The 23,864-nt window shown below is 43.2% G+C and overlaps 1 protein-coding gene across 1 annotated transcript in view; it reads right to left on the minus strand.

Moving 5' to 3' along the window:
* LOC141287664 (ELKS/Rab6-interacting/CAST family member 1) overlaps window positions 1-23,864 on the minus strand; it is a 64,117-nt gene that overhangs the window by 6,948 nt on the left and 33,305 nt on the right. The window contains exons 7-10 of the mRNA XM_073819812.1: window positions 19,098-19,291; window positions 15,912-15,990; window positions 15,409-15,569; window positions 2,784-2,931 (exon numbers count right to left, since the gene is read on the minus strand). Coding sequence (XP_073675913.1) covers window positions 2,784-2,931; window positions 15,409-15,569; window positions 15,912-15,990; window positions 19,098-19,291 — 582 coding nt within the window. The remainder of the gene's footprint in view (window positions 1-2,783; window positions 2,932-15,408; window positions 15,570-15,911; window positions 15,991-19,097; window positions 19,292-23,864) is intronic.

A 23,864-nucleotide genomic window follows, 5' to 3' on the forward strand; every position in this document is an offset into this window, starting at 1 on the left:
GACGAGCGCGTTGTAAAATGAACGGATGGATGATTCAGCTGCGGGCGCCATCTTTTGGCGAGACACAGGAATTCAATGGCTGTGCGCCGTGACTCTCACAGTGCATTATGGGTTATTTCTAGCCGTTAAGTGTACATCGATTGTACATTTGTTTTCGCGGTGCATTGTGGGATTGATGGGTGCACTCGGAACATCCACTATGGTTTCGAACACCACTTAAAATGGCTGTCCCCTCAAATAGTGCACTACTTGAGGGTATAGGGGGTGATTTCGGATACAGCCTAGGTTGCTGCTGGAAGAGGTGTTAGTGAGTCCAGCAGGGGTGCCCATCCTGTGATCTGTGTGGGTCCTAATGCCCCGATATAGTGATGGGGACAGTATACTGTCATGTTTGTCACACTTTAATGTTTCAGATCATCAAACAAATGTAAATATTAATCAAAGATAACACAAGTAAACACAACATGCAGTTTTTAAATGAAGGTTTTTTCTATGAAGGACATGGCCCTGTGTGAAAAAAGTGCCACTCCCCTGTTAAAACATAACCACTCTCAGGCCTGATTACTGCCACACCTGTTCGCAATCAAGAAATCACTTAAATAGGACCTGCCTGAAAAAGTGAAGTAGACCAAAAGATCCTCAAAAGCTACACATCATGTTGAGATCCAAAGAAATTCAGGAACAAATGAGAAAGAAAGTTATTGAGCTATCAGTCTGGAAAAGGTTATAAAGCCATTTCTAAAACTTTGGGACCCCAGCGAACCACAGTGAGAGCCATTATCCACAAATGGCGAAAACACGGAACAGTGGTGAACCTTCCCAGGAGTGGCCGGCCGACCAAAATTACCCCAAGAACAGTAAAATATGGTGGTGGTAGTGTGATGGTCTGGGGCTGTTTTGCTGCTTCTGGACCTAGAAGACTTGCTGTGATAAATGGAACCATGAATTCTGCTGTCTACCAAAAAATCCTGAAGGACAATGTCTAGAAATCTGTTTGTGACCTCAAACTGAAGCAAACTTGGGTTCTGCAGCAGTAGAATTATCCAAAGCACACCAGCAAATCCACCTCTGAATGGCTGAAGAAAAACAAAATGAAGACTTTGGAGTGGCCTAGTCAAAGTCCTGACCTGAATGCTATTGAGATGCTGTGGCATGACCTAAAAAAGGCGAAAACCCTCCAGTGTGGCTGAATTACAACAATTCTGCCAAGATGAGGGGTCCAAAATTCCTGCACAGCACTGTAACAGACTCATTGCACTTATTGCAAATGCTTGATTGCAGTTGTTGCTGCTAAGGGTGGCCCAACCAGTTATTAAATAGGGGACAAACACTTTTAGGAGGCAAACACTTTTTCACACAGGGCCATGTGGGTTTGGATTTTGTTTTCCCTTCATAATAAAAAACTTCATTCAAAAACTGTATGCTTTGTTTACTTGTGTTATCTTTGATTAATATTTAAATTTGTTTGATGATCTGAAACATTAAAGTGTGACAAACATGCAAAAAATAAAAAATCAGGAAGGGGGCCAACACTTTTTCACACCACTATATATACTGATTGTCATCTTCTCCTCTTCACCAATAAGCTGGTGTGTGGTGGGCGTTCTGGCGCAATATGGCTGCCGTCGCATCATCCAGGTGGATACTAGTAGTGAACACATATACACTCTGAACACACACCTGGTGAAGGTGGAAAAGAGCGCTGTTCATTCACTTCCCCGCCTACAATTCCTGTCGTTACTGAGACTCGAAACTGCACCATTGTGTTACAAGTCTGACTCTCTAAACAAGGTCACAAACTGCCCCAAGTTCTACTCCTTTCTCCCACAGTAGGCACAGCAGACATTGCAGGCATTAATTTTTTAGCTGTTTGACCCTATTTTAGCTGATGGGAACATGTAATAATTGATAACTTTTAGATGTTCAATGAATGATCAATAAAATGGAACATTTTCAATTAGCAATAGTTTTATCTCATCCATCCTGGTGTTTTTGAGGCAATGATGTTTGTATGTGTGTGTAAATATGCGTTTTTGCCCATTTGTGGTTGTTGTGTTATATTGACAAAGACTACTCTTATTCACTGCATGTTTCTACGATAGTACAATTGTTACACAACAGTTATACAATAATTATGTGTCTACAACAGTTCTCACCTGTGCATCTTTTTCTCACTGGAAAATTATTGACTCATGGGGAGTATTAAACAGATAATGGCTACTTCCCTGAAATTCCTTCCCTCGTTCCCAACTGTTTACAAGTCATCTGTTTGGCCTAGAGACAACATTCCCCAAAAGCTTGCTCAGTCTTGGTTTTAATAGCTTGTACATTATGTTAGTTACTGTTAATGTTGGTTACGGGTACTGTTTATAACTAAAGCTTTATTAAGCGGTTGTGATTAATACAATGAGTCAATGGCATACTGGAATATACTCTGAATTTCAGATGGAAAGTGCTATCAAACACTGTGGCCTAACCATGCACAGTTTTTAGCCTAACCAACCATGACAGTGACAATACAGTGACGTGTGTCCTGCACAAATTGCAAAGTCATTCGACCAAAACTCTACTCAACATCAAACATGGACAAGGAAAGACTCATTGAGAAACAGACTGTGAATCATGGAAATACAAGGTGGACTCCATGTTTTTTTTTTTTTGTTTTTTTTTTTTTTTGCTTTTATCTATGCATTATGTTGTAAGTGCAAGCAAGCACTGTTACACGCACTGATTGGCTTTACATTGAAAGCATAAAACCACATGAAGAAAAAACATTAACTGACCTGCTGTTTTTGGTGATTTATAAACCTCTCCTTCTCTCTCCTCAAGGTCATCACATCCTCGGGGGTCGACATGTTTCTCATGGCAGAAAGTTCTAGTAGATTGATGCAGCCATCTTTTTCAGTGACAGCAGCCAGCAGAGCCTGTTGTCTGGTGGGAAGGTAAGAGGAGGGGGGTTGTTACGAGCTACGGTAAGTCATTAGTAAGTCATTACTTAAACAGAAGCAGACTCAAACACAGAATACCGTAAACACACATACACACATAATGAGGGCACAGCAAGAGGACATACTTAGCCATCAAGAGCATTTCGGTGATAACTCACAATCTCCTGCTCTTTTCCTGTGATCAGAAGAATTTATGCCATATGGGGCACAATTTTGCCCAAAAGGTCAGACAGGGAATCTAAACAAACTGCTGCCTAACCATTAGACTAATCAAAAAACTCTCTCTCTGTCTTACACAAATTACATTTTGACGCATCCGCAACAACCGTAAAAAGCATGAAGCCATTTTTATTCTGTGATTATGCAGAGAGTTAAGCTTATACTGTTGCTGTAATACAGGGGTGTCCATACCTGCTCCTGGAGAGCCACTGTCTTGCAGAGTTTAGCTGTAATCCTAATTGAGCACAGGTCTTCAGACTCACTAGAAACTTCCAGGAAATTGTGTTGGAGCTTGGAACTCTGTAGGATGTTGGCCCTCCAAGAGAAGGATTTGGATACCCCTGATGTTGTACAAGATACTATTAGTTATTATTAGTTTCTCTTATATTTATTCACATAGTATAGTTCTGCAAAATCTGCCTATTATAGTTTTTTAAAGGGCTTTTTTTTTCGGAGCACTGTTTCCAACCCAACGCACAGTAACTGCAATAACTTACATTTTTAGACCAGGTTGCTTTTTGTGACACGTGGACTGTAATTCTAATAAGGAAACATGTTCAGAAGAGATTGGAATTACAGCACCCATTTACTCAGACTGAACAGCAGCTACTGTCACTTGTTATTTAAAAACAAAGTTTAAATAATGCAACCCCCTGTAACTGTGTTGTTATTTTACTGTAGCCCAGTACAGACTGAGACACGTCACCACCACTTAGCTTTACATATTCACCATGCCACCATACATACTTGTGTCTTTTGTATAACAAAAATGTAACCTGCAATTTGAGAGACCACGTGTCACATCAAAGCAATTGATCATCAGCTGGTTCCATTGTCTGGATCAATGGCTTATTGTTTGGAGCATTCCTGTCATGAATCTGGTCCCTGACATTTCTCCGACTTGCCACCAGAAGTCTCCATCTCCTTTTCATACCAGACTACATTTCCCATCATCCCGTTTTTCAACGCTCTTGTTTAATAAAGCCTGCAAGCCAACTCTGTTGTCACGTTCGTTGTTATATTAACCTTCTGGGCCTCTTCATTTTTGGTTCACACTTGGTACCTTTGTGGTCAATAGTGACCAAATCCTTGAAATGTAACTTTTTTTTAGCCGACCTCAGGATCATGTCCATGTTTTTTGTGTATTTACATAGGTAATGCGACAAATGTCACCAAGTGTTATCCTTTTCTGATTAAGCAAAATAAATAAATAAAAATTTTAAAAGTTTTCGGTCAGTAATAGTTAAAGAGACATTAAAGTTTGGTTAATTCAGATTGACTGTCAATCAGCTGAAAAACAAACAAAAAAAATGTTGAAAGTAATTCCAAAGATATCATTCCTCTCTGTATTTATTATTATAGTTGTGGTTTGGATTTCACTAATCTCAAATAATTCGACAAATTATTAAAACTTTTTAGTTATCCTTGGTGTGAATGATTCTTAAATATGAATTACATATTACAACTCAATAAAAAAGTAAGAAAGAAAGTCTCCGTTTCTACAATACAGCAAAAGCGGTGCTGTGTTTTTAACAGTAACTTTCCCCGAACATTTTGCAAACAGCTTAAATGGATGTATTTGCCTCTAAAGCCTGGACCAAATTCATTATTGTAATTGTTTTTCCTGTGGATGTCTGCAAAAATAAATTTACACGGCATCTCAGTGATAAAAGTCATGCATTCAGATGGTGATTTATTCACAGTGGATGGACAGATACTGTGATTTTGCGAATCTGCAAGTCCAGACTAACTTATAAAGGCTACAACATCACAGTTGTTTTACAACAGTAGGTTTTCAAAGAAATAACAAAGATAACGTCTAGGTTACGAAGGTAATCCACGTTCCCCGAAGGAGGGAACGGAGACGTTACATTGGGAATCGCCTGAGAGACCGATCATCTCTGAGCCTTATATACAAAAAGGCCAATTGCAAATTGGCGAGTGGACGTGCGCGCCGGCCACGCCCCCGTATATACGGGTATATAAGATGGCGGCGCGCATCACTCAAACAGGTTTTCGCTGAAGAGCCGGTCAAGCCGGCGTCAGCGCGACGCCAGGGACGTGGCAGGGGAATGTAACGTCTCCGTTCCCTCCTTCGGGGAACGTGGGTTACCTTCGTAACCTAGACGTTACCCCTTCAGTCGAGTCACTTCGACGTTACATTGGGAACTGACCCATGGAACAGGCCACGGCCCTGGCACCGCGTTACGCACAACTTCACGTGCTGACAAGAGTACGTGCCGGCAGGCGAAGTGTAACGTAACCTTCCCAACGCCCTGAGGCCCAGTAAGGGGGCCTTTCCAGGGATGCCAGTTGTACTGAAGCATGGGATGGGGGGGCGGAGCACATGAAATTTTTACATGTGGAAATGAGAATAATTCAATATATCCATAAAGGTTTTTAGGGATACACGAGGGAAACAGCGGTCTCCTCCGCTGGAATAAATAAAAACTAAGCCACAACCTGCGGGGCAAAGGAGACCCAGGCAGGATCACAGTGCAGGACTACTCCGCGCCTAGCCCTGACTGCGGGGCAGGAGGGAACATTCTGGGGAATAGCGCACGGATCCACGTGGGAATGGCGCAGCAAGCCGACACCAGCCGGTCTTCCCGCTCACCTGCGAGTCCTTATGTTAGGACATGGGAGAACGGCCTCTACGCAAGGTTGTAGAACCAAGCGAAGGTAGGGTGTCGCCCAGCCCGCAGCTTCCGGTTTTTACATCTGCTGGTGAGGTGCCATGAACCAAGGATCATGGCTGTCCCTGCGTATAACAGGAAGAAGGCATCTACCACCCATTTAGCCAACCTCAGTTTGGGGAAGCATTTCCTTTCTGCTGAACCCGGAAGCAGAAAAGCTGCTAGATGCGCCTGAAGTGCTGAGTGATTCTATTTTCACACATTTATGGACACAACATCGCAAGGCTGGGTCTGCCTCCTCCGGGGCAGAGCTTGCAGGTTCACCACCTGATCGCGGAAAGGCGTGGTGGGAACCTTGGGCACATAACCGGGCCGGGGTCTCAGTGGTAACGTGAGAGTCGCCGGGCCCGAATTTCTCGACACGCTTTGCTGGCAGAGAAAGCTTGTAGGTCTCCTACCCTCTTAATGGGAGCCAGGGCAGTCAGGAGCACTGTCTTAATGACAGGAATTTTAGCTCGACTGAGGCCAGTGGCTCCAATGGAGCGACCCGCGGCCCTGAAAGGCGACGGGGAGGTCCAAGAGGTATGAGGTGAGTTCTAAGCACCTCTGAGGAACCTCAGCTTGTAGGTCTCCTACCCTCTTGATGGAAGCCAGGGCAGTCAGGAGCGCTGTCTTAATGACAGGAATGCTAGCTCGACTGAGGCCAATGGCTCAATTGGAGCGTCCCGCGGCCCTGAAGGCGACGGGAAGGTCCCAAGAGGGTATGAGGTGCGTTCTGGGCACCTCTGCGAAACCTCACGACCAGTGAATGCTTACCTACTTTGCTCCATCTACTGCATGTGATATGCGGCGAAGCAGCGGCATATACTTGGAGAGTCGAGGGGACAGCCTGCGCTCAACTCTCCTGCAGGAAGGGAAGCATTACTGCAATCGTGTATCTCTGTGGGTCCTCTGAGCAAGAGGAATGCCAGCAAATAGACCTCATCTCAGTGCGTAAGCCTGCCTGGTCAAGGGAGCTCGGTACTGAGTGATAGTTTCTATCACGGCCTGTGAAAGGCCGGAGAGGTCTAGGGTGTCAAATCGTGCCCTACAGGGAGAGACTGCCGCGAGGGAACGGTTACTAAAAACCTAAGTCCGGGTGGGCCACTCTTGCGGCGCAACCAACAAGACTTACTCCTCGTCCTCCCTGGACTTGCACAGTGCCTGTGCAAGGAGGCTCGCTGGGGAAGGGCGTACTTGGGCCCCGGAGGTCAGCTGTGTGCCAGTGTTACTCTGAAAAGAGGCAGCTGGCAATGGAAGGAGTCGGAAGGGCGAGCGGATGTGGCTGGGCCTTGCCGATATAGTTCCAACTAGCTGCGTCACCCACCATTCTGCAGGTGGGTGGACTGCCGTGGGAGCCGACCGGCTGCACGGTTGAGTTTCCCTGCTTTAAGTGAATGGCAAGCAGCAAAATCTGCCACATTAGACTCCGTGGGAGCGGATGGGGACGAGCTGTAAGCATCAGTCGTACATGGCAACCCAACCCGTGGTAAGCCACGGGCTGACTTGTTGGCAATACTGCGGGAAAACGCCAGTCCGGAGTGAGCCGAGGTGCCATGCCCATCATAGGACTCGATCGTGCTGAAGCGGTCTCACATGGAACAAGCTTAGCGGCAAGCGGCTAGAGCTGTCATGTGCCCCAGGAGCCTCTGAATTTTGAGAGGGACCGCTGAGTTGTGTCTGATTAACTCAGGGACTACAGCACTGACTGCGCGCGCTTGGTAATAGGGCAGGCTGTCTGCGGACCGAGTCAGGCTCCCGGCCGAGGAAAAGGATTTTCCCTCGGTTGGCCTGAAGGACCAGATGGCAGGGTGCGAGGCACCGGTCCCTATATTCGCAGAACGGAACTCACGAGTGGGCTGAAAAAGCACCAGTCGAGGAGCGGTGTTGAAGACGCGAACTCCTGTCTGCCGAAGAGGGGACAGGGGAGCTCCCGTGGCCTAGAAAAAAAGGCAGGGAGGAGAGGGACTGGCCAAATGGAAGCACCTCGCGCTGAAGCGCTCAATCCCCGGAGCAGACCGCAGAAGGGGTGTGTGTCGGGAGAGATCGAGGCGCGACAACGGGTGCCCTTCAGGGAGACGGCTGCAACCCAGCCCTGGAGTCGGAAACATACTTGTATGTACTTCGTCGTGAGCGTGTGTGCCGACAGCCTGAGAAGGGACCGGAACAGAGCTCCATCCAGGGCGGATGTTAACCCACCACTCTAACTGGACACGTGAAGACGGGACTGTGAAATCCTGACCTCGTCCCGGATGGAGGGACAGGCTGGAACGCGTCCTTCGCCAGTAGGAATGCGACCTCCGCAGGCAGAACAGAGGCACGCCTGCCCGAATAAGAATGTAAGGGGTACCTCTGAGTCTGGGCGGACGCCTGGTGCCGGGCCGTACCGTCCGTATCAACCAGCGTAGTGGTATCAAGGGAACGTTGACCGACGTGACCGTGGTGGGGCAGCCTAGGGGAAAACAGGAAGGGAAACAAAAACCCAGAAGGATGAACGTCCTGGAGAAGTGTCTAACTGCACTAAGTAGTGTTCCCGCGCTGGCGAAGGCCGGCCGCGAGTCTGGTTCCGAGGAGTGTAAGTGCTGCTCAGGAAGGAAACTCGAGGCCGAAGGCCAGAGGTCAGAATTTTGCTCTTTTTGTGAAAATGTGGGTACCGTCGACCGATGGGCCGACGGCAGCATTGAAGTACACAGTGGCCCCCGGCCCTCCACCGGGAGCGGGGAGCGTAGATGTCAGCATCCCCTAAAGAGCAGTCTCAATCACCTCTGGCGGCCCGCGTCAGGGACGTTTCGCAGTTTTCTTGCGGGTGTTTCGGGCCGGTCCCTGTGGCGCGGGCGGCGCCGCTCTCCTGTGGCTGGCTCTGCGCTTGCGGGCTCCTACCGCCAACCTGGCGTCGTGGGCCTCCGCGGGGGGCAGAGCTGTGGATGTTGCGGCCGCAGGGGGGCGCCCTCGGCGACGTTCAGGCGGAGGCGGCGACTCCGCCGGCGGGATAGGAACTTCGCGGCGGGGCAAGATGTGTTTAATCACCTCTGTCTGTTTCTGTATTGCGGAGAACTGCTGGGCAAAGTCCTCGACAGTGTCGCCGAAAAGGCCACTCTGGGAGACGGGAGTGTCGAGAAAGCGTGTTTTGTCGGCGTCTGCCATCTGGGCCAGAGTGAGCCATAGGTGTCGCTCCTGGACCACAGCCATGGACATCACCTGACCAATGGCCCGCGCCGCGACCTTCGTCGCTCGAAGGGCAAAGTCGGTGGCAGCGCGGAGTTCCTGCATTACGCCTTGGTCAGAACCACCCTCGTGCAGCTGTCTCAACCCCTTGGCCTGGTAGACCTTCAGGGTTGCCATCGCATGCAGGGCCGAGGCGGCCTGGCCCGTTGCGTGAAAGGCGCGGCCCGCAAGGGCGGACGAGCGCTCGCAGGCCTTGGAGGGGAGATGCGGTCGGTCCCGCCAGGTGGCGGTGCCACGCAGGAAAAGATGCACCGCTACAGCACGCTCGACCTGGGGAACGGACACATACCCCCTGGCCGCCCCGCCATCAAGGGTGGCGAGGGGAGAGGAGCTGGGCGGCGGGCGAGATGAAAAAGGAGCCCCCCCCAGGAACCAGTCATCCAGCCGAGAAGGATCGGCCGCAGGCGATGGAGTAACCTCTAGACCGATCCCCCTGGCGGCTCGGAGGAGCATAGCCGAGAGCTCAGAGTCTATTTCCGACGGAGCAGCAACCACGGAGGGGCACTGCGGCGCCGGAAGAGCTTCCTCACTCCCTGACTCTCCCTCTGATGCAGCGACCGACATCTCTTCCTCCTGAGGAGCGCCAAAGGAGACACCCAGCCCAAATGGCGGGGAGGCGTACTGCTCTGGCATCCCGATGGGGGTATGCTGACGGGCGGAAGACCGCAGGGCCTTTGGGGCCGGCGGTACGTTCGGCACCGTGACTTGTAAATCCCCCTCGTGCCTCGCCACAGCGGCAGGAAAGCTCCGCCGGCCGTGGGGCGCGAGGGGGGGCCTACTCACAAGAGAGCGGCGAGTCTTCAACATACCCATGGTCATGCGTTCACAGTGAACGCACGAACCATCCGTGAAAGCTGCCTCAGCATGTTCGAGGCCCAGACATGTGAAGCAGCTTTCATGTCCGTCCAAAGAGGTGAGGTAACTGCCGCACCCAGAAACGCACGTCTTTATACGGCCGTGAGAAATTGCTCTTTTAGTCCCGGTCTGCCCAGGGAGGAAACCGCGGCACCACTGTGCACTCAATGGGGCTTGCTCACTGGAGAGCAGGAGGCTTTTTGTGGCCGTGAAAACGGCCGCCCGCGGGACCCCGCTGGCGGCGCCGAGAAATTCACTCTTTCAGAAGATTGTTTCTTTTATTCGATCGGCACACCAGCAGAGAAGAGCAGCAGCAGCAGGAACGTGAAGTTTTTCTTTTTGAAGAAGTGAAAGGCTTGAGCATGAGGGCTCTGAAAGCGAAAGTCTGTTTGAGTGATGCGCGCCACCATCTTATATACCCGTATGTACGGGGGCGTGGCCGGCGCGCACGTCCACTCGCCAATTTGCAATTGGCCTTTTTGTATATGAGGCTCAGAGATGATCGGTCTCTCAGGCGATTCCCAATGTAACGTCGAAGTGACTCGACTGAAGGGGTAACAAGATAATGTTCACAAATTTGCATTAGTGAGACAGAAAAAAAAAATTATCAAGGATTATCAAAAACATTCGAAACTGTATTAAAGAACTTATGAAGACCTTTGCAGGACTTTTAATAGTTATGAACATGGCATAATTTTCCTAAAACTTGTGTTTTTGGGCTTCCTAAACTAAATTTTGCAGTGGCCCTCCAGGACTAGATCTGCCTCTCCCTGTTTAAAATAATCAGCTATGGTCAGTCTAGAATTACAACCTTGAATTACAGTCAGAATTACAATCTGCTGAATTGTTTGATCAGAACCAAATATATTAAAGCAGTTGTTCACTGAAGCACACGGCAAGAACAAAAGTGCTATATATGTGTGTGTGTGTGTGTGTGTGTGTGTGTGTGTGTGTGTGTGTGTGTGTGTGTGTGTGTGTGTGTGTGTGTGTGTGTGTGTGTGTGTGTGTGTGTGTGTGTGTGTGTGTGTGTGTGTGTTTGTGGGTGTGTGTGTATATGTAGGTATGTATGAGGTATGGATGTATGTATATACATACACAGAATGTGCAGTACTGTCGTTCCCCAGGAACAGGATTGAAAGCCACTAGTGTAGTGTGCAATGCCTGTGTACCAATAAACATAATAAATGCCATGTGAGACTAATTCCTGCATTCCTGCTTTCCCATGTCATTTTGTAAAATGCCAGAGAAACAGATTACAGATTACACAGATAAAGAGAGAGAGTGTGTGGCTTGCCATTATGATAAAAGTAAATGACTGTGCAAGAGGCTGGCTGGCTGGCTGTGTGTGTGTGTGTGTGTGTGTGTGTGTGTGTGTGTGTGTGTGTGTGTGTGTGTGTGTGTGTGTGTGTGTGTGTGTGTGTACACCTGGTATTCATCACGTTGTGGGGACCAAATGTCCCCACAAGGATAGGAATACCAGTAGATTTTGACCTTGTGGGGACATTTCTCAGGTCCCCATGAGGAAACAGGCTTATAAATCATGCACAATGAGTTTTTTTGATGAAGTAAAAGTATGCACAATCTCCTGTGAGGGCTAGGTTTAGGTGTAGGGTAGGTGTAGGGCAATAGAAAGTACGGTTTGTACAGTATAAAAACCATTACGCCTATGGAATGTCCCCATAAAACATGTAAACCCAACATGTGTGTGTGTGTGTGTGTGTGTGTGTGTGTGTGTGTGTGTGTGTGTGTGTGTGTGTGTGTCTAAAACTTCCCAATGTTATGGGGACCAAACATCCCCACATGGATAGTAAAACCAGTGTATCTTTGTAGTGACTTTTTTCTCAATGACGAAACAAGCTTAAAAATCTAAAAATGCAGAATGTTTTGTGTGAGGGGTAGGTTTAAGTCCTAATTTGCTACTTAATTAATATTTTGTAAGATAGTTGTTAATCTAAATAGACAAATGCATTATGTCTGTATAAATGCTTTAATCTCCACTAGATGTTTTTGTTGTTTTGTGTAAAATGGCTTGATAGTATAATTGTGTGTACTGTAACAACAGGTTTAGGTGGCAAGCGTGCCAAACTCTGACATGCCTCTGCACGATTGTAATGTTTGTGATGCATCAGTTTGTCATTTAAGTACACAGGGGTTTATAAACATGTTTGATGTGTGCTTTTCTGACACTGACGCTGTGCCCATGACTGCAGAAGACACGTCTCTCCGTGAGAATGAACAATCAGAGTGAGTCCCCTCCCTGTATCTAATATACACATAACACACAAACATGACCATTGTCTCTTCACATGTCTAACTCAACCGTGGCAGGCCCAAAATGTCACTCATTCAGAAACACACGCCCCAGTACTTACACACTCAGTATAGACACACACAATATGACGTAGAAAGTGTTACGAGAGACAAAAACGCCAGCACGCAAACCTTTGATGTGCACAGATCTGCACTTTGAGGTTTGGATTCCATTCTGTGTATAAGACTTAATCCTTTATGTAGATTTTGATTTTATATATTTCTAACATATTTAACATATTTCTAACATATTTACCAAAATTAAAGTGTTGTCTTTTGATTTTGTCACATATCCAGATATAGACTGGCATTTTCTTATGCATTTCCTTGACATTTTTATCACAATTTTGGATTAAAATCCCACAGTAAATATGGTTGTCCCTTTGAAATGTGTTGTTAGCAACTTTAAAAATTGACCTTTTATTCAAATAATGTATGGGTTAGATATAGAAACTGAGAAAGGGGCACTCAGTCAGTCACTTCAGTTCACCGCAAACTGACAGCTCTACACTTTTGTGAAAACTCCCATTATAATAATATAAAAAATAAAAAATAAAATGCACAATGAATCTCTTTTAATGAGAGGATTTGTGAGTGTGCAGAACTCAGTGAGCTCACTCACTTAATGGATTCTGACTAACTCCGAACCGCTTGTGGGTAAGTTGTAACATTTGGCACACTGATAGAGGACAGTCTCAATATTAACCATAGCAAATTTGGAGTCTCTAACTCAAATTCTCTAGCGCCACCACTTGTCCAAATTTTCACTCATGTTTATGCTAATAATTTTTAAACAGTAAGGCACAGAATCAAAATTCTTTTTTTCCTCTGAATCCTTGGCTCATGCCAAGTCAAATAAACACCAGAATTCAAAAATCGTAAGGATTAGTTTTTTTTTCCTATTTTTAATTGTTTGAAAAATCTACTTTTTCAAACTCGTTCTAGACGGTTTGTCTGATCTGCACCAAATTTGACTCGGATCATCTTCAGACCATGCTGACAAAAGTTTATGGATTTCGTGTCGATATACAAAACCGTTTTCATTTAACGCATCAATGAATTTGCTGGAAAGATGCCAAAGTGCATGTGAAGATGTATCTCTGCAAAACAAAATTTTGTATGTGGCATTGTCACCTCACACTGATTACACCACATTAATTTGGTAACAGCGCACCGATTGGTCAAGAGTAATAAACCATTCATTAACCATTAATTATTAAATTCCAAAAATGCTAATAACTGTAGATTGCATTAGCCTATTATAATGAAACTGGTCTCAAAATATTCCTTGGGTCACGCCGACAACATAGATACCAATAATACCACTCCCTGTTCGACATATTGATGTTGAAATTGCACTTTTTCTAACTCGTCCTAGACCGTTAGTCCGATTTTCACCAAAATCGAGTCAGATCATCTTCAGACTATGCTGACACAAAGTTATGGACTTCATGTTAATAAACCATTATTGTACAGCACCACTACAAATTTTATGGGTTGATTCCAAAATGACTCTCAGGCTTTATCTGTGCAAAGCTTATAATGACACCAAACTTTCTGTGTGCATTTGTCACATCACACTAAACACACCAAATTGATATGACTGTTGGTCAAAAGTGATAAGCCATTAAATCATATTACTAGGAGTTCTACACTATTTTCTGTCATTTTGACTAAAATCATCTCAAAATGGCTTCCTTTTACTCATTGTTGCAATTGGTCTGGTGCTCCATGCCATGCTTAGCTCCTCATTTTCTCTTTGGTGTGCTTGGCCCTGTAATTGCTGCTTGCAGCTATAATATTACTTTTGATGTCTTAACCCCTACTGATTTGAAATCCAACAATCCAATAATTCCTAGATTTATTTTCATAATTTTCACGACCTGCAAAGGAACATGAAGTCACCAGTGCAGCCCGGCAAGCTTGGAATATAGAGAAGCTTACATTCAGTGGATGGAAATATTGCCATTACATTGATTTTGTCAGGAGAAAAGATTTTCTGAACACCTTTGTGGCATCACTTTACTTTGGCATTACATACCTTTCCCACCACATCCCTCTGCTCTCGATATAAATTATATTACTGTAATTAAAAATCTTTTTAGAAAACTAAAGTTAAAATTGACTTACAATATACTTATACAATTTACTTATGTGATTTAATTTGATAAAATACATCATGAAATATAATTGTATGTGGGTAACAATTATAGCCACAAGCTTCACGATTAATAAGATTAAACACAACACTTGCTTAAAAGTGTTTGAGTGTTTGTAATAACTTCTGACTGCGATCCAATGTGCATTTTGGTCAAATGATAAGGCAGAAATTTATTTTTAGTAACATTTTAGCCTTCTCTTTTATTCCTTGACTGCCAAAAGGTAGTGCTTAAGCACTAGTGGATGACTTCTACCAACATAATCAGGAGGAATGGCACTCACTTGAAAACCTGAAAACTCAAACTCACAGCATGTGGTAGCAGCATCGGCCATGTAAATGTGAGCAAAAGTACATAGAGAAGTCCAAGTAGTGTCTGCAAAGATATCTGCCATGGAGACACCTCTCAAAGTGGTCCAAAATTCAGACACAGCCCTAGCAGAATAACATGAGATATGTACCTCCTGGCAGGGGCTTTTTATATTGTAATGATCACCTATCCAATTCAACAATCTCTGCTTTGCAAAGATATAGCAGCACATTTCCAGATGCCATCAATGCAAACAAAAAGCTGATCTGTTTGTCTAAGATGAACAGTAGGAGCCATATAACACAGGACATATGCCATATAACAGAACTTCAGGAAGAAAAGATGGATTTGGCAGAAGCACAATGCCAGAATCATTCAGCAGCTAACATGAGTATAACAGACAATGGATGTTACTCAATGACTTGCTTAGTGGATGCAGTGGTCAAAAGCAGTTTTCAAAGACAAATTCTAAGTTGCAATTATGAGTTGCGCAAGGACATGAGCACATTTTACAAGATGGAATCTCTTGGCAATACCTACATGGTATGAATTAATTTTAAATACCTCTGATTGGCCACAGGGCGTTCACAAAAATACCCACAGAAGTTTTTGAAAGCAGCTTTTTCTTTAGCATTTAGAATAAAGATTAAAGGAAAAAATTAAAATAATGTCAAAAACAAGTCAGTGAAAGTTTGTGTTCATACTCACTTTAACTGCAGGATCTCTGTTAGCTGTTTACTGTGATCAGCTCGTATCCTGCTCAGCTCATTGTCACGGTCAGACAGAGTATTCTGTGTAGACGATAACCGTTGTCTTGTGACGTCTAACTCTTTTCTGATTTTTTCTAGAGCTGCCATCAAATCATCCAACTAGGAGAGTAAAATTACATAAACACCACATTGTTTATCATGCAAACTTCCAGTTTATCTTTCATGTTCTCTTTATATCTTAAATCATAATTGCAAACACAGTCTGATTAAACTAATAACACACAAACAACCATACTTTTTAAAATTTTATTCAAGACATTGAATGATAAGAGTAGGCTGGAAAATGTAAGTAAACTATTGTGCTACGACTTTTCCAAAAGTTTATTGGTGTCACTTAAGGAGATGGGATTAGAAGTGCCCCTAAAATAAAGACGCACAAAGCTTGGATCAGAAAAGCTTAAAATGCAATACAGAAATTCACATACAAAATGCCTCTCTTACCTGTTTTGAAGTATTGGGACTCATATCTCCATTCTGGCCTGGATTGACAGACTGCTTTTGATTCTGCTCCTTCACTTGTCTGCAACACAGAATATTTGAATGATTGCATCGAAAGGTGTTCTCGATCGCATTATAAGTGCTTTTTGTCAGAATATTCAAGTGAGTAATTATAATGTTGTTTGGGTCTGACCATTTGTATCTGTCACTGGTACCAACCCCCCCCCCCCCCCCCATACTTTTCCAGTTAAAGGTGCATTTAACTTTATAAATAGATCATCAACTGTGTATAAAATCTTTTATACACATTTTAGCTACAAATTTCTTAAGACATTTTGAGAAATTAAATAATAGTTATGCCCTTTGCATTAGTATATTGACAGCAGAAGTTTCTCATTAAAGGTGATGGACAATAATGGATGAACAGAAACAGATGCTTTTATTGTCTTTATAGTAACATGCAGAGCTGTTGGACAAGTGACAATAGCGGATGCTTTAGGAGTGAGAATGACTTGGAAGCTCTGTTTGTATTCACTCTGTTTGCTCTGTTTTGTTGCTTTGGTGTATACAGGTCCTTTTCAAAAAATTAGCATATTGTGATAAAGTTCATTATTTTCTGTAATGTACTGATAAACATTAGACTTTCATATATTTTAGATTCATCACACACAACTGAAGTAGTTCAAGCCTTTTATTGTTTTAATATTGATGATTTTGGCATACAGCTCATGAAAACCCCAAATTCCTATCTCAAAAAATTTGCATATTTCATCCGACCAATAAAAGAAAAGTGTTTTTAATACAAAAAAAAGTCAACCTTCAAATAATTATGTTCAGTTATGCACTCAATACTTGGTCGGGAATCCTTTTGCAGAAATGACTGCTTCAATGCGGCGTGGCATGGAGGCAATCAGCCTGTGGCACTGCTGAGGTGTTATGGAGGCCCAGGATGCTTCGATAGCGGCCTTAAGCTCATCCAGAGTGTTGGGTCTTGCGTCTCTCAACTTTCTCTTCACAATATCCCACAGATTCTCTATGGGGTTCAGGTCAGGAGAGTTGGCAGGCCAATTGAGCACAGTAATACCATGGTCAGTAAACCATTTACCAGTGGTTTTGGCACTGTGAGCAGGTGCCAGGTCGTGCTGAAAAATGAAATCTTCATCTCCATAAAGCTTTTCAGCAGATGGAAGCATGAAGTGCTCCAAAATCTCCTGATAGCTAGCTGCATTGACCCTGCCCTTGATAAAACACAGTGGACCAACACCAGCAGCTGACATGGCACCCCAGACCATCACTGACTGTGGGTACTTGACACTGGACTTCAGGCATTTTGGCATTTCCCTCTCCCCAGTCTTCCTCCAGACTCTGGCACCTTGATTTCCGAATGACATGCAAAATTTGCTTACATCCGAAAAAAGTACTTTGGACCACTGAGCAACAGTCCAGTGCTGCTTCTCTGTAGCCCAGGTCAGGCGCTTCTGCCGCTGTTTCTGGTTCAAAAGTGGCTTGACCTGGCGCCTGTACACGGTGGCTCTGGATGTTTCTACTCCAGACTCAGTCCACTGCTTCCGCAGGTCCCCCAAGGTCTGGAATCGGTCCTTCTCCACAATCTTCCTCAGGGTCCGGTCACCTCTTCTCGTTGTGCAGCATTTTCTGCCACACTTTTTCCTTCCCACAGACTTCCTACTGAGGTGCCTTGATACAGCACTCTGGGAACAGCCTATTTCTTTCTGTGTCTTACCCTCTTGCTTAAAGGTCCACTGAAGTGCCTTGAAACATGCAGCGTTATTCTATGTGGTGACGTTCTTTTAACTGAAACAAAAACATATCGCCCCGGCCCCGCCCACTAAATTTGAATAGCGAATAGCGTTCCATTTATTTCTGCTCCGACCAGAGCCGTTGAGCTCAAGGCCGCATTTGTAAGCTTGTGACAGCCACAGACTAATAAATCACCCACAGATTCAATATGAAACTCTTGCTAAAACGAAATAGTGATCATAATCATGCTGAGGCTGTGTAGTTTAACACATGCCGATCGCACATACGATCTGCTCCGTGTATTGCGTCTCTGTGTAGGGGGCGGGACACTACGGACTCTAGAGAGCATTTGATTGGACAGAACGTTTGATTAGAAACTGAAGTGCACGGTGATATCATCCAAATCCTTGATTCATATTGGCGGAAGTGACGAGACTGTACGTTTTGAATGCTCATATCTTGTAAACGTGAATTTTGTCATTGCTTTTAAGCACACTAGCTTATAGATAATCTTAAAGCTAATATATTCATACTAAAAGCCAAAAAACTTTAATTTTGATTTCAGGGGGACTTTAAGGGTGTCAATGATGGCTTTCTGGACAGCAGTCAGGTCGGCAGTCTTACCCATGATTGCGGTTTTGAGTAATGAACCAGGCTGGGAGTTTTTAAAAGCCTCAGGAATCTTTTGCAGGTGTTTAGAGTTAATTAGTTGATTCAGATGATTAGGTTAATAGCTCGTTTAGAGAACCGTTTTATGATATGCTAATTTTTTGAGATAGGAATTTTGGGTTTTCATGAGCTGTATGGCAAAATCATCAATATTAAAACAATAAAAGGCTTGAACTACTTCAGTTGTGTGTAATGAATCTAAAATATATGAAAGTCTAATGTTTATAAGTACATTACAGAAAATAATGAACTTTATCCCAATATGCTAATTTTTTGAGAAGGACCTGTATGTATGTATATATATATATATATATATATATATATATATATATATATATATAGTTTCCCCCTGTTGATGTTACAATGCACCCCCCTACAATCAGTTTGAATGTTCTACATCTATATATTTTGCTATTTCCTCAATCAAATATTAAATGATAATCCAGGAATAAAAATGCAGACTTTAGTTTTGTAAATATTTAAGATTTTTACATTTTTACACTTCATCTCTGTTTCCTCATGTACCATGTTTCTAATGCACCCAAAACTACACTCATAAAAATATAGTCTCTTTTCATAATCAATTAATTTTATTTGTGCATTATATTCCAACTGGTCCTATGATTGGTTATTTATTCTTGTTATTTTTGGTGCTTGTTAATAGTGACTGTCATATGCATTTAGAATGACAAGAGGATGAGTAAATTATATTTTCACTTTTAAAGTTTATCTTTGGGCAGAAAAAAAATAGTTGGCATATACCTCTCCAGCTCAACCATTCTTTTGTCCTGTTCCAGACGTTCAGACTGAAGCTCCCGCAAAAGAGCCAGCAATCTCTGGACTTCAGCATTAGACTTCTCGACTTCCTCTTTATGACGGACAGCTTCTGTTTGGAGAACCTGCAGTCGCTCTGATAGCTCCGGGTTCCAGCGAGCAACATGTTCAGCTTCACACGCCTTCACTCAAGCCAAAAAAAAAAAAAACACAAAGTCGACAAGGTTTATATACTTAGATTATGGTAAATATATACATGCATTCTAAAGACCACCACATTCAGGAATTGAAAGCTGTGCAGGTAAACCTTACGCTTGTGACCGACACTAAAGGATGTGGTCTTTAGTGTCCCTGTTAGCATGTATCTCCCATACCAGTTTACCCTGGTTTAATTTGAATAAATGTACAATTAAAGTTGACGGTGCTAAATGCAGTGTTGCTAGAATCTGTTGTGGATTTACCTGTTCAAGTTTTTCTACTTCGCTTTCAATAACCTGGTGTCCTGTCAAAGCTAATGTGTCAAGGCGAGCTAAGTTTCAGACCAGATTCACGATCTCTAACAGGGATTCACATCCGATGTGCATTGCATGGGTGTCATATGCATTGCATGGTGTCATATGTCATATGTTAGGGCCGCACTGGTAGATGCAGAAAGTTGTGCACAATGTCACGTAACGCCGGCCAGGATTTTGGAAAGAAGGTGGCTGCATCTTCTAAAGTTCTGGTCAAGGGGAATCAACCCTTTCCCCCACAAGGTCTCACTTGCAATGAGACAGGTGCATAGAAACAGTACTATCTCCACCAAGACACAAATGTCCCTGGATATCTGTTTATCTGGATGACAATATGTACTCCAGAGATGCAGGATACAGAGATGCTCACATCTCATCTCATAAATCTGGGAATTTGAATCAACTATGCCAAGAGGTGGCTTATTCCATCGCAGAAGATAAAAGTAGAGCAGGGCTGCGGTAGATCTCTTGTCCTCACAGGCAAACACAATGTGTCCACTATATTTTTGTCTCCGGGACAAACATGTGCCTTTGTGTGTGGATGCGCTAGTGCACCTATGGCCAAATGTGTTGCTTTATGCATTCCCATCCACCCTAAACAAGAGTAAGAGAAAACGGGTTATGTCTCCTATTGATAGCCCGTCATTGGCAGGGGAGGCTATGGCTACCAGAGACTGTTCAGCTCCTTCAGGTCAATCTATGGGTCTGGCGTGCGAAGGGTTGAATTTGAATACGCTCAGGCCAGGATATTGTAAAAAAAATATCCAGAGTGCTAGAGCGATATTGATGCACTCATTGAATGATCTCAAATGGCGTGTGTTTGAGGACTGGTGTACTCGTAAAGGAGTTATTCCTTTTCAGTGTTCGGTGAGTGATATATTCTTTTTGCAGTGCTTAACCCCTTACACTCTGCGGCTATTTGGGGGATTTCCGCCTGCATTTGGCCTACCTAAATTCAAATGGTTCCCCTATACACATACAATGGAGGAAATTAAAAAAAATGGTTTCATTGTATAGAAAACCATTTAAACTACATAATATCAGTGTAATTATTTATAAATAACATTATATAGGTTTCAAAAACTACAATAAAAACAAAAAAATCATAGGCGCTTTTTGATTTTTTTTTTCAAAAGTGTTTTTTTGAAAGTCTGTAACTCAGGATTTAGGTGTCTCAGTTCTTTGCAAATTGTTTTGTTTGATTCCACTAGGTCTCAGGATATACCAGAAAAAAGATTTTTTCATATAACAGTTTCTAATTGAAAGTTATTGAATTATAACCAAAGGGAGTCACATTACCCCTTTTACCCCTATTTCCCCACTTTTTTTCCCCTAAAAGTATACTTCTGTTTCTTAGCAAAAACAGGTTTTATAAAGCATATTACCCCTTAGAATACTATTTTACTATGTACCATAGCACTTTTCATGATTATTGACTGAATTATGTTTCATTTTTATGTTTGCCTGTGTATTTACTGAAACACCTACTGTACTTTATTGTCAATATTCAATATACACTCAATACATAGCTTAGCAGATTGTTTTGGTGTCCTTTACGTTTCAAAGTAATTATAGGAATAAAACAAACCTGAATAGAAGCGCTGTAATACTTATAGACGCGCTTATGAGCCGCGGATCCTCTGCTCTCCATGGAAACGGCCCGTTATTTATTCATTTAGCGTCTATTTTGGATAATGGCGACCGCTATATTCCTCTGAGACATTATATCTACACTCAAAGAGTCCAAAAACTACATATCCCACAATTCCCCGAACCGTCGAAGCATCTTGTGTGACCCGGAACCTCTCCATGACACTTCTTCTTCTACGCGCTGGATATGCGTCTGTGTCATCGTTCACAGCTCTGTTCAGCACAGCGGGCGGCCGGAGAGTGTAATCTGATCTACTGAGACGCTCTGAGCGCGGCCGCAGACACACACGCAGCTGCTTGAGCGGTTCAGAGCGCACACACATAAGAGCGCAAGTGGATGGAAAAGCGCGTCTGGCAAAACAACGGATTTCTCAGCAATGAAGCAACGCAGAAACGTGAGAATGGTCTCGTTTGAAAGAAGAGATCCTAATCTAAAAGATAAAATGGCTTTTTGTTTAGTTTGTGGCTATTTGCGGCTAACTGAAGCAGTAGAATATGGAGGAAAGTTATAGAATATGTCATTTTACTCTTGAGGTAATATTCTGACATCGCGATTCGATTGAAGATTATTTGATCTCTGTTTGTCACACAATAAAATGATTTATATGGTCAGAATCTTGAGAAAGAGAGCTTTCTTGTGATATATGACTTGTCTGTTTTGAGAAAAATATAAGAAATACACATTCTTTGTAATAATTCTTCATAATCGTTAGGCGGAAATTTGTGTGTGGAACAACATAAATTCTAAGCATAATTTTACTACTTTATGAATCATAAAACTAGAAGTTATGGTATTCCTAGTAAAGAGGAGACTCTAAGCTTTCAAATGAGATCATTTATGGGCTGATACTATATGAGGAAGGTCATGTAAATGAAGCAGCAACATTTTGAAACACTTTTTATTATATTCTGACATCGCAATTCAATTGAAGATTATTCGATTTGTGTTTGTCACACAATAAAATGATTTATATGGTCAGATTCTTGAGAATGAGAGCTTTCTTGTGATATATGACTTGTCTGTTTTGTGAAAAATATAAGAAAAACACATTCTTTGTAAGAATTCTTCACAATCGTTAGGCGGAAATTTGTGTGTGGAACAACATAAATTCTAAGCATAGTTTTACTACTTTATGAATCATAAAACTAGAAGTTATGGTATTCCTCGTAAAGAGGAGACTCTAAGCTTTGAAATGAGACCATATTTGGGCTGATACTATATGAGGAAGGTCGTGTAAATGAAGCAGCAACATTTTGAAACACTTTTTGGCAGAGTTTAAGAGGTTAATGGAGAATGGGAGGGTGTTTTCTACTATTTAGGTCTATCTGGCCACTGTTTTGGCTTGGCACATAGGTTTTGAAGGTGAAGTAAATCGTTTCATCAGAGGAGCAGCTTAAACTGCACACTTTGTGTCCTGTATGAGTGTTACACTATTATATAAACAGGACACTATCATTCATAAAGAAGGATCGGTTATTTATTTCATGGGCCACACAATGTAAGGTTATCCGATCCTTGCAGTTCATTTCTAATTGAATGGTGAAGGAGCTATGGTACTGCACCAGCATGTTTGTCAACCCCAGAGGATTGATTCCCCAGTGAGCTTAAGGGCTCATTCCACAAGAAGTATGGATTCCTCTTGGGCACTGGCACATGGCCTCTCCTACAACTGCTATGCAGATGATGCTCAGCTCTATCTTTGCTTGAATGAAGGATCATCTGCAGCTTAACTTCGCAAAGACTGAGCTCTTAGTAATCCCTGTAAACCCATCAGCTGACCACAACATCCTTTTGTAGCAAGGAACCTCGGGGTAGTGTTTGATGACCAACAACATTTCAACAGCGGCCTAGTCATGCAGGTTTGTGTACAACATTAGGAGAATCAGAATAAGCAGCCCAGTTACTCGTCCAAGCGCCGGAGGGCCCTCCAAACAGTGCAACTAATCTTCTACATATGATTCAGAAAACAGCAACACATCTTGTCTTCACTCAGGGAGAGAGAACCCATCTCACACCCTCCTGATCACACTCCACTAGCTCCCAGTTGTGGCCATAATGAAATTTAAGTTTTTAATGTTGGCTTTCAGGACCACCACTGGATCAGCTCCTCCCTATCTCAATTCACTGCTACAAATGTATGCTCCGGTCACTGAATGAGTGAGGCTTTGTTGTTCCTTCACAGCGAGGAAAAAATATCTGTTCCACATTGATCAATGAACTACCTGAACTGATAAAACCATCATATTGTAAGACTTTTTTACCTAGTGATTTTACCTGTTTTTACCTAGTAACTTTTTAACATGATCTTACTTATAACTGTGCAAAACAATAAATCCCAGTACAGTAAACATGCAGAGGCCTGTGGGCTATAGCAGTTTATTTTCATTGGATTTTGTTAATCAGTGTTTCAAGCATGCTGATACTGTTATTAACACTGTAAAGCCATCAGGATTGTTTATGACTGCTTCTCTTGGGAAACTGCCACTACACGTGGCACCATATCAAAAAGCAAGAAGGTATAATTTTCCTAGATCGATGCATGTATGCTCAAGAGAACATAAAAGAAAACATTCACAATGAACAATAAGGACA

This window comes from Garra rufa, chromosome 15, assembly GCF_049309525.1.
Source record: "Garra rufa chromosome 15, GarRuf1.0, whole genome shotgun sequence".
Classification (NCBI taxonomy): Eukaryota; Metazoa; Chordata; class Actinopteri; order Cypriniformes; family Cyprinidae; genus Garra; species Garra rufa.